The 12,262-nt window shown below is 33.3% G+C and overlaps 1 protein-coding gene across 1 annotated transcript; it reads left to right on the top strand.

Annotated features, from left to right (window-relative positions):
• Window positions 1-9,104: 9,104 nt before the first annotated feature.
• Window positions 9,105-11,563, top strand: CCD8 (carotenoid cleavage dioxygenase 8). The gene is made up of 6 exons (XM_048111901.2): window positions 9,105-9,486; window positions 9,706-10,449; window positions 10,529-10,722; window positions 10,810-10,999; window positions 11,073-11,175; window positions 11,283-11,563. The coding sequence occupies exons 1-6, from the start codon at window positions 9,190-9,192 to the stop codon at window positions 11,426-11,428; spliced, it is 1,674 nt and encodes a 557-aa protein (XP_047967858.2). The 5' UTR covers window positions 9,105-9,189; the 3' UTR covers window positions 11,429-11,563.
• The last annotated feature ends 699 nt before the right edge of the window (window positions 11,564-12,262 follow it).

The following is a 12,262-nucleotide window of genomic DNA, read 5'->3' as shown; positions in this document are numbered from 1 at the left end:
TTCTACTACATATCTTAAAACCGGTGCCAATTAACGGGGGACGGAGGAAGTAATTACTTCCTCCGTCCCCCATTAGTTGTCCATTTTGGTTCCGACACGGGCTTTAAGAAATGTAAAAGAAGGTGGGTTGAAAAAGTCAGTGCAATATGAGTCACATTTTTATTTATTGGTTTTATAATAAAATGTGAGTGAAATAAGTTAGTGGAATGTGTGACTTATTTACTATTTGTGGTAAATGTGAAAATGGATCATTATTGGGGGATGGATGAAAATGACAAAATTGAACAATTAATGGAGAATGGAGGGTATACAAATTGTGCGTTGATTATATTTCCAAAATTATATGACAACATTGGATTTGAACGTGTCATCTGATATTCAAATAATATTTCAAAAGTAAAAAATACTACTACAAATTTGATCTATACTAATGTGTATTATAGAAGATAAATATTTTAAGATATTTTATTACTCACTTTAGATCAGTAATTATAACCTCAGGACAAATGAATAAAATGTATGTTTGTACAGAATTTAAAACTGTAAGAACATTCACCCCTTCGAGGACACTTCTATTGCTTTTCCACCCCTAAAAGCATACGAACAAAATAAAGAAACTTCTAATAAATAAGTAAGCAATGCATATGAACCCTCCAACTCATACTTTATTCTTTAATTTTCAACCTCCTAAAATATTGGTTAAAATAAATTTAAAAAATAATTTGATTTTATCGTGTTTGTATGTTTAGAAATAATCTTAGGTGGTGTTCGGTTTCCTAGATAAAATAATATCAACATACAATCTAGGATTAAGTTGTGAGATTATTTTAGTAATAGGGGGTTAGTTATGACTAATTATCCCATAATTATATATCCATCTAGGATTGAATTGTGGGATTGAATCTTATGAACCAAACACACTATATTTAATCCGGGATACAATTTTGCAAACTGAACACCCTTTATAATAATTGCATCGGAATAGCTAGGTCTATCGGTAAAATGCAAGTTTTTGTAATGTATATATGGAGTATTATCTTATGTTAAATTATAGATCAAGCGTTATTGTAATAAGAGAAAAGTACTTATATGTACTAATAAAAGTAGAGTAAAGGCCCAAAGTGGTCCTTAACATATGACGATTTTATGGATTTGGTCCAAAACATTATCTTTTGAATTATTTAGTCCTCCACAATTAAAAACGGGCTAGATTTAGTCCTTCTTGGACGGCACCGTTAAAAATTGACGGTAAATTCATGTTTAAGCTATTTTGATGGGATTAGGTAACTAAGTATATTTTGTTAACTACAAGCTAAATTATTATTAATCATTTATCAAAAAAAGCTCCGCGCGGTGTCGGAGAGGCAGCGCACCGCCGCGTTCCCGCACCATCCCGGCGGCGGGAGGTACTTCTCGTCGTAGTTCTTATTCGAGAACATGGACGCGATCGAGAACGACACCGCACCACCGCCAATCGAGCAGAAGCAAGAGGGTTCCGGCGACGGATCTCGACTGAAGTCTTTGCTGGATCAGAATATTGTGAAATTGAAGTTCAAATCGAAGAACAACACCAAATTAGGATTCGGCGACGTGTCAAATATAAGAGATTCAATTCCAGAGCTCAAATCCCGATCGATTACTGAGAAATTCTAGAGGAAAACACCTCTCACGAGCACGATCTCATGAAAACAGCTGGGTGGTGGTCGTTGCAAACTAAGAAGGAAACTTCTTTGCAACCATTGCCTCTCCAAGTTCAATTTGTTGTAAATCTGAGTCATTTTCGTTGAATATCTATGTTCCATTTTAGAGGAAGTCGGCCCATTTTTGTTGGATTTTTTTTGTTCCATCTTCGATTTGGTTCGATTGTTAGGGTCGATTCTGGTTCAAGGCTGTGACGATTTCCAGTTGAATTGGGGTTCTTTCCAGTTGAATTTTTGGGTTCTAGCAATTGCCGGAAATTTCAGTTATTTAGCTGCATACAGCGTAAACGTTCATTTATCAAATCATTATTATTTCATTGCTTTTTGATTAATGAAATTAATGGGATTTTCATGATTAACAAATTAATTTAAGTTGAGAAGCGCGGTGGAGGAGATCGTGGCGTCGATAAAAATGTTGGGCGAAGGATTGTGGGGCTGGAGATGACGAGAGATTGAGGCAGCGCGGATGGAGATGGAGATGGAGATGGAGATGGAGTAGAACGAAATGATGCTGGAATCCCAGAAGCAAATTGTTCGATGCATTTTTGAAGGGATTGTTTCAGCTCAAGAACAACAAGAAGAAGGTGAAAACTGAAAACAGACCCATCTACACATTCACCTCTTACTGTATTTTTTTTTATTCCAGCTAATTTGAAATGCTTATAATATATGGAGTTTGATGCGTAATTTAGTTTTAAATAAATAAAATATTCTAATTAAACTTCTAATCCAGTCAAAATAGCTTTAAAATGCATTGACCCCCAATTTTTAACGGTGCCATCCAAAAAGGACTAAATTTGGTCCGTTTTCAATTGTGGAGGACCAAATAATTCAAAAGATAATGTTTTGGACCAAAAATCGTAAAATCGTCATATGTGAAGGACCACTTTTGGCCTTTAGTCATAAAAGTATAACTTAATACTCCCTCCATTCACAAAAAATAGAGCAAAGTGTGTATGACACATGTTTTAATATAGAATTGGTAAAGTAAGAGAGAAGAAAAAAAAAAGTAGAGAAAGAGAAAAAGTAAGAGAGAAATAGTGTTAGTGGAATGTGGAGTAAGAGAAAATGAGAAAAAAGTAAGAGAGAAAAAGAAAAAGTAATAGAGAATCTTTCCATAAATGATTGTGCTCTATTTTTTGTGGACGACCAAAAATGATAACTGTACTCTATATTTTTTGGATGGAGGAAGTACGAAAGTATATCCAAAATATGATACTATTCCGTTTGAAAATCAGTCATTATTATCCCTTAATAAAGATTATTAAGATCAAATCCGACCATATAAAATAAAAGCTAAACATGACTATGCTAAAAAAGCTATAGGTTATAAGACAACTAATAGTCTAATATGCTCCAAACGCTATGATCCAACTTTACTTGTCAAAACCGTGAAATGACGTACAATGAAGATTCAACGATTTTGTAGAGGTCAAATTAATAATTTAAATCTTTATAATTGCGTGGCCAAACTATTTCAAACTAGAACAAGAAATTAGTCGGAAACCAAATTTCGCCACACCAAAACAAAATGTTGCAATCCCAATTAGGAGAAAAAAGAGATATATCCGCTAAATTAATGCCGAGATTAAGACTTTGTATTTGAACATAAAATTAAATTTATTACTGTATATTAAATGCATTAAACCAAGAAACACAGCACACGTCTCTTGATCAGGTGTGAACATTAATTAACTAGCTACTGACAACAAGCAGATGAAATTTCAGCTGTTTTCGTCACGGATTATTATTTACTATAAAATTATTTAGATCTTTGCAGTTATCTTCATATTATCTTGAGAATCTAATTAAACTTAATTTTCAAGTACTACTCCCTCCGTTCCACCGTAATAGATGCGTTTTGTTTTGAGCTCTCGTTTCGAAAAAATGATACTCCCTCCGTCCCCTATTAGGAGTCACTCTTTGACTGGACACTAGTTTTAAGAAATGTAAAAAAAATTGGTTGAAAAAAGTTAGTGGAATGTGGGACCCATTTTTTTATATTGGTTTTATAATAAATGTGAGTGAATTGAGTTAGTGGAATGTGGGACCTACTTACTATTTATGGTAAAAATGAAGTGTGACTCTTAATTGGGGACGAACCGAAATGAAAAAGTGTGACTCTTAATTGGGGACGGAGGGAGTAATAAATAGTTAAAGTGGAGAGAGAGTAAAGTAAGAGAGAGAATAGTGTAGTGAAGAGTTTTATATACAATATTCTCTCTCTTACTTTACTCTTTCTTCACTTTAACTATTTATTACTCCCTCCGTTTCTTCATAGTTGAGGCGGAACTTTTCGGCACAGAGTTTTAGAAATGAATGTTGGGTGTGTTAAATAAATAGATAAAAATTAAGAGAGAGGAAAATGTAGAGAGAATAAAGTATAAAGTGAATAAAGTAGAAAGAATAAAGTAAGAGAGAGTAAAGTAAGAGAGAAGAGAGAGTTACCATATATGGAAACGACTCAACTATGAAGAAACTTCCCGAAATGGTAAAATGACTCAACTATGAAGAAACGGAGGGTATTATTTTTTTAAAATGAGTGCTCAAAACGAAACGCCTCTATTACTATGGAACGGAGGAAGTATAATTTTAGAGTATTTATTAAGTAGTACTCCCTCCGTCCCAATAAATATGCAACATTTGGTTTCCGGCACAAGATTTTATGTAGTAGTGTTTTGTGAGTTAATGAAGAGAGAGTAAAGTAAGAGAGAAGGAAAAGTAGAGAGAGTGTTGTTTCTATTTTAGGAAATGTTTCATTTTTATTGGAACAATCTAAAAAGGAAAACGGTTCATTTCTAATGGGACAGAAGGAGTATTATTCTGGGTTATGAGACTAGGAGAAAGGGGTGTTTGGTACCTATACTAGAACAAGTTAAATAAGTGTTATTAGAGTCATTACCTTACCTACATATATAACCCATATATATTTGCAACCATTTTAAAATTTGCTCTGTAGATATTCATTAATTGATACGTTAATTAACGAAATAAGATCTTATGTTGAAAGGACAAAAGTTTATTCAGTTTAGTTATCATCACATATTCACATGAATATTCCAAAAATTTGTAAAACCAACTAAAATAGTGCATTAATAAATTATTGTGAATCATTTAATCACGTTCTATATACATCAATAATTAATCTACCATTATGAGAAAAGCAAAACGTAGATGATTATTAAATTATACTCCACTAGTACTATCTTAAACAGATTTTATATCCTCTATTATTTTATTTGAGAATCGTTATTAGCTCTATAATTTGGAATTGAGATAGGATACTAATCTTAGTAAAGGCTACGCCTACTAATTTGGTTGTTCGGTTTACAAATTTGTATTCCAAAATTAAATACATAGTATGTTTGTTTTATAAGATTCAATCATGCAATTCAATTCTAAATAAATAATTATAGAATAATTAGTCATAGCTAACCTCATATGACTAACATAATTTCATAACTTAATTTTAAATTATATAATTTTAGTACTACTATTTTATCTAGGAAACCGAATGTCACTATAGACTATTATATGACTGCATAATTATATTCTTGTTGAGCCAAAATAATCTTCCCAACATATATAGAGCTAATATTTATGTACTACCTCCGTAACTAAAACATATACTCCTTCCATTTATCACTAGGAATCTCATTTCTTTTCACTATGAATTTTATAAAATGTTAAGTTCCGTCCCACAATAGAAGTCATATTTGGTGTGAGCACAGGTTTTAAGAAATATAGTAAAAAATAATGGATTGAAAAAGTTAGTGGAATATGAGACCTATTTTTTATATTGATTTTATAATAAAATATGAGTGGAGTGAGTTAGTAGAATGTTTGTCCTATTTACCATTTATGGTAAAAGTAAAATGTGACTCTTATATTAGGACGGAGACAGTATAAATCTCACTTATATATATATTTTTAATGAAATGCAATGGAATAGAATGAGTTAATAGAACGCGAAATCTCTTATAATCATTTAGAGTAATAATCAATCAGGATTTTATTTGCGGATGAGTAAAATTAAAATAATAGTAAAACTTTTATTCATAAACGGATAAAAAAAATGAGATTCCTATCAGAAATTCAAAACACTCGTTTGCATTTTAAGAATTGACTCTTTCATCATTACGTCCTAACGGGTAGTAATGAGCTAAAAACAATTTTCAAATTTCAATGTATTTTCTAGAGAGCGCTACTACAGTCTCACGAGAAAGCTGAAAATTATTTGGAGAAGATGAATTATACAAGTCCCTATACAGATAATTAATATTATAACCCGGGCCCTCAACAATTCCCTATACAAAATCAATTAAATAACCCCTTATATCTTTTTTATGATACTTATTTTTCAAGAATCGAAATGGTATGAAGTTCACGAGATAGAGAATTGAATACTACTCCCTCCCCTCTAGCTTCAAATTCCCAAAATTTTGAAGGATAGTTGCATCTCTAAATAATGAAAATATGTAGTAAAAGATATATTTTCTCCGTTTGTCACTAGGAGTCTTATTTTTTGACGACACGGATTTTAAAAAATATTAATAAAAGTTGGTGGAAAAAAGTTAGTGGAATAAAAGTCTCACTCGTATATACTCCATCCATCCCTGAAAGTTTGTCCTATTTTTCCATTTCCGTCCGTCCGACAAAATTTGTCTCATTTCACTTTTTACCATTTTTATAGTGGACCTCGTATTACACTAACTCATTTCTACTCACATTTTATTACTCCCTCCGTCCCGCTTTAGGAGTCCCAGTTGATCAATTTTGGGCGTCCCGCTTTAGGAGTCCCGGTTGAGATAAATTAATAAAAAATGCCTACAAAGTGTTAAAAGTGGGTCCCAACATCCACTACAACTTATAAAAAAGGGTTAAAAGTGGGTCCCAACATCCACTAAAACATTTATTTATTACACACTAAACACTTTTTTCTTAAAACATGTGCCCGACTCAACCGGGACTCCTAAAGCGGGACGGAGGGAGTGTAAAACTAATATATAAAAGTAGGACTCACATTCCACTAACTTTTTCATCTCACTTTTCATTACATTTCTTAAAACTCGTGCCAAGTCAAAGTGAGACAATATTTTAGGGACGGATAGAGTATTAGTTTTAAATAAAATGTGAGTGGAATTAGTTAATGGAAAGTGAGACCCAATACCATTCATGGTAAAAGAGAACCGGAACTCCAATTCGCGGACGAAATAAAATGGAAAAATGAGAATCCTATTCGTGAATGGAGGGAGTATTTATCTTCTTAAAAAAGAAAATATATTTGTCCAAAAAATAACAAATTCCTAAGAAAAAAGGTTTATGAAATGATAAATTATTTTCTAAAATAAAATAATAGTACAACATGCATTCCAAACATTAATATTAATACCTTATCAAATACATGTCCCTTGAAAAATGATTTTTCATGAAAAGAAGATAAATGTGGTAGTTATAAGATTTATATCTCTATTGATGGAGAGGTAAAAATATCTCTTTAAAATGGAAAAAGCTTCTCAAATACTCTTTCCCTTGGACAATAAATTTTCATAAAAATAAAAGTAAATATGGTAATTATAATTAAGAATTAACTCAGCATTTACCTCTCCCCTTGGAGATGCTCTTAGACTATGAAAATATATTTCATTTTGCTATTTTGGTGTCTCTACAATTTAAAGTCTTATTTGCTTTATTTTTCCATTTTAAGTAGGTGGATCCCACTACTCAACTAAGTTATTACACTTACATATTACTATAAACCAATATATAAATTAGAGCAAGCATTCCAATAACTCATTTTTAGTTTTTTTTCACAAAGTCAAACAATTTTTTAAAATTTGTGTCGAGTTGAAATGAGACTATAAATGGCAGACGGATGGAGTATAATATGATACCCAAGATTTCAACTAGTCCGACCGTTTGATGTTAGAGTTTAGTATATTGAAAAAGCTTTTAGTATGCATGTATGGGTAATACCTCTTTATTCTTTTTTGACAATATTTATGAGAATAAATATTTTGTTACAATGTGATTAGATTATCAATTTATAAGATGTTGTAACGTGTTTTACATTTAAATACATAAAAAAGTAAAATGAGTCTAAGTCTTAGGCATAGTAGACGAGTTGTGAGCGGCGTTTACAATGGGTAACTTGTCGGTTCTCGTAGAAGGAAAACTGTTTCGCAACCTAGATAGACTTTGACCAGTGTAAGGTTGCGATGTCGACGCCGGTGTGGTATAGAACTAAAATGATCTAACAGTGAGATAAGTCTTTCGTGCTATTTATTGAAAGATGAGGTCTTGGTGATTTATCATTTTTAACCATTGTTAACATAACATTGAGTATACGACATTAATTGCGAACTACTTTCACTCATCAAATGGTAAGGGTCTTTTGTTATCTAAGAATTTTGATAGGTTGGGTAATGATCATTATTATCTAGGTGGTGTTAGTAATGTTATTGCAATGTCACGTGTGTTGGAAAAGCTCAGTGGTAATATCCTAAAGAGATAGTTTAGAAGAAGTTTTATTATTCAGAAATCGAAGAAATAGAGATTTCTAAATAGGGTCCTCTTGGAAAAAGGGATTAATTATACGTCTGGTAGAAAACTTAAATACTTCTCCATCTATCCCATTAGAAATAAAATATTTTCCTTTACGTGTTGTCCCATAAAAATGAAACATTTTCTAAAATGGAAACAACGCAATCTCTACTTTTTATTATCTCTTACTTTATTTACTTTTATTTATCTCACAAAAAAATACTACATAAAATCTCATGCTTGAAAGAAAATGTTTTATATTTAATAGTACTAGCAAAATTTAATATATTGTTACGTTGGGTGATTATTTTAGTTAAAAGGGATAACTATGACTAAATATCAAATCACTATTCATCTAGGATTAAGTTACGAAATTTAATCTTATAAATTAAATACTCCATAATATATATTTAATCTCAATATATAATCTTGCCAAAAAAGTCCCTAATAGTATTAGAGAAGTTTGGACAATTTTCACTTTTAAATTTTGCTTTGAACAAGACACGAATGAATACAAAAGTTGTACTGTCGGATTAGTTTTGTTGCAAATAATTTTACATGCACCAAATTAAAGTTGTTCTATTAGATTAATTTTGTTGCAAATAATTTACATGCACCAAATTAAACTTTTACTTGGTGTGTGAGGAGACTAGTAACAAAGAAGGGTATTCTGATTTTTTTCTTTAGTGATAATGAACTATTTCGCCCACAAAGCGTGCATGATTGTAGGTTGCCATGTCTTATAGTAGAATGGAATCCCATCATTCAAGATTCCACTACTTCCCATATAAAATTACTCAACACACACTATATCAATACTGCACATAACTTTTCTTGCCAACCGTATTTAGCACCTATAAATACGTTTTCATAGCCTTGTATCTTTCACCACAATCACAATCACAATCACAATCAAACATACACACTCATCAAATTGCTAGCATCAATGGCTTCCCTAAGAATTTCTCCCATCGCCCCCTTTACTCAGTCGAAAAGAATCGACACCTCTCATCGAGGCAAACATGAGTCGTCCTTGTTTGGGAAAACTTTCCCGAATAGGGTTTTGAGTGAGAATCGCCTACCGTTAGCCATCTCCAAAGTTGCCACAAACCCCCCTTCCGAAGTTGTTGCAAATAATCAAGAAGGTGAAAATGTTAATGAGAAACATGTTGCTTGGACTAGTGTTAAGCAAGAGAGATGGCAAGGAGAGCTTCAAGTTCAAGGTGAAATCCCACAATGGCTGGTATGTATGTGTTTTAAATCTTGGTATGATCGAAAATGTTCTTGTAATCTATAGCACTAAAAATCAAGAATTGATTCCTATTAATAAATCATGTGATAGTGGTGTTGGACTATAGTGACGTGCCTAGTCCAATTCCAAAATTTATTTTATTCCACCATAGTCCAAAATGCATACGTGTATAAAAAGATTAAATAATGTCACAATTTTGTTATCATGCAGAATGGAACATATCTAAGAAACGGGCCGGGCCTATGGCACATCGGAGACTACAACTTCCGCCACCTCTTCGACGGCTACGCCACCCTCGTCCGCCTCAGCTTCGACTCCGGCCGCCTCGTGATGGGCCACCGCCAAATCGAGTCCGACGCCTACAAAGCCTCCCAAAAGAATAAAAAACTTTGCTACCGTGAATTCTCCGAGGCTCCTAAAACCGACAACTTCTTGGCCTACATGGGCGACCTAGCCAAGCTCCTGTCCGGCGCCTCGCTCACCGACAACGCCAACACCGGTGTCGTGAAGCTAGGCGACGGGCGGGTCGTGTGCTTGACCGAGACCCAAAAGGGGTCTATTGTTATAGACCCCGACACGTTGGACACGTTGGGGAAGTTCGAGTATAGTGACAATTTGGGCGGGCTGATCCACTCGGCCCACCCGATTGTCACTGATACCGAATTTATTACTTTGTTACCCGATTTAATTAATCCGGGTTATCTAGTGGTGACGATGGAGCCCGGGTCGAATGAGAGGAAAGTGATTGGGCGGGTGAATTGTAGGGGCGGGCCGTCCCCCGGGTGGGTCCACTCGTTCCCGGTGACCGAGCACTATGTGGTGGTCCCGGAGATGCCACTTAGGTATTGTGCACAGAATTTGCTAAAGGCGGAGCCCACACCTTTGTACAAGTTTGAATGGCATCCTGAGTCTAAAGGGTTCATGCATATTATGTGCAAATCTAGTGGCAAAATTGTAAGTTTACTTTTTTTATTTGGCAATTTTTTTATTAAGTGCAAAAATAGTAATGTTGGTTTGTTTAATTAATTATAAGGTGGCGAGTGTGGAGGTTCCTTTGTTTGTGACGTTTCATTACATCAATGCTTACGAAGAGAAAGATGAAGATGGAAGAGTGACGGCTGTTATTGCTGATTGTTGTGAACATAACGCGGATACTAACATTCTTCAAAACCTTACGCTTCAAAATCTTCGCACACGCAACGGTGAAGATGTGTTGCCTGATGCAAGGTCCAATCTCTTTTTCTTTATACTATCTTTTTGACTATTTATATGTATCTCTTTGTTGATATTAATTTTTTTTAATATTTTGTGAAGGGTTGGGAGATTTAGGATTCCAATTGATGGGAGTCCGAATGGGACATTAGACGCAGCATTGGATCCAAATGAGCATGGAAGAGGAATGGATATGTGTAGCATTAACCCTAACTTTTTGGGGAAGAAATATCGTTACGCTTATGCTTGTGGTGCTCAAAGGCCTTGCAACTTCCCAAATACCCTAACCAAGGTATTCATTATCTAAGATTTCCTTAATTGTGCCCAAGTTGTACATGTGATTTTAATTATATTGGTATGTGTAGATCGATTTATTCGAGAAGAAGGCTAAGAACTGGTCCGAGGAAGGGTCTGTGCCCTCGGAGCCCTTCTTTGTGGCTAGGCCGGGTGCGACAGAGGAAGATGATGGTGAGTTCCGACCTCGAGAATTAATTTTATCTTACATTAGTGTTTGTAGTGAGTATGATTATTGAAAATTTAATTGTTGTATACTGAAAATGTAAATATGGCTGTAGGTGTTGTGATCTCGATGATTAGTGAGAAGAATGGTGATGGATTTGCATTGGTGTTGGATGGATCTACTTTTGAAGAAATTGCAAGAGCAAAATTCCCCTATGGCCTTCCTTATGGTCTGCATGGAGCATGGGTTCCCAAGAAATGAATTTTTGAAGTTTAATTAATCTATGTGCATTTCTCAATGTTGTAAGAAATTATTATCTTATTTATATTGTGAGATTGTTTGTGTATCATTTCTGGGCTATGGAAAAGAAAATTTGAAAAATTATGTGTCATTTAATTTGGTTTCTGTATTGCATAGTTCTACTACTTTTTTTAGTACTACTATATATGATTGTACTAGTGTACGAAAAACATACCAGAACTAAAATTATACTCCACCAAGCGCCACCAAGCGAATATTATGATTAAGATCTGTTATTTGTTTGATTATGCTTGTATTATTCTGGTTTTGCATGTGTGTTCTATTTTTTATTATTATTCATAAAATTCTACTTTTCCTCTGCACTATTTTATTTATTTAAAAATTATGTATAGTTAAGACAAATACTAAAAAATATACTTCGTGCATGTATTGATCCTAAAAATCATGACTCGAGTTATTATGAACGTCTAGAATACTTTTTTCAATAATTCAAATCATATTTAAAAATTATGTATAATGAAGACAAATATCAAAATATTTGTGTGATACTAAAAATGGTGACTCGAGCTATTAAGTTATTACTCCATAGAGATATAAATACAAGGAATATTTAAAAATATATTTAGGTTCATACTAAAATTGAACCTCATTAGACATGAGCTATATATATAATTTCAAAAATCACACCAATAGGATTACTCCGTCCCATTAATAAGTGATGATTATAAGTTATGGATTTCTTTTGGATAAGAGATTTAAGGAAATTAAAATATTTATTGTGTTAAGTGAAGGAATAATTAAATAGAAAAGAAAAGAGAGATTAAAATATGGGAG

The sequence above is a fragment of the Salvia hispanica genome, chromosome 3 (assembly GCF_029641045.1).
Source record: "Salvia hispanica isolate PSC_SH4W2 chromosome 3, Shi_PSC_v1, whole genome shotgun sequence".
NCBI classification, from domain to species: domain Eukaryota; kingdom Viridiplantae; phylum Streptophyta; class Magnoliopsida; order Lamiales; family Lamiaceae; genus Salvia; species Salvia hispanica.
The sequence above is the reverse complement of the archived record's forward strand: the minus strand, read 5'-3'. Positions and strand labels throughout refer to the sequence as shown.

Coding starts and splice junctions, on each gene's coding strand:
- CCD8 (XM_048111901.2), top strand. CDS start 9,190: ATGGCTTCCCTAAGAATTTCTCCCATCGCCCCCTTTACTCAGTCGAAA. Junction 9,487..9,705: donor GTGAAATCCCACAATGGCTG/GTATGTATGTGT, acceptor GTTATCATGCAG/AATGGAACATATCTAAGAAA. Junction 10,450..10,528: donor GCAAATCTAGTGGCAAAATT/GTAAGTTTACTT, acceptor ATTAATTATAAG/GTGGCGAGTGTGGAGGTTCC.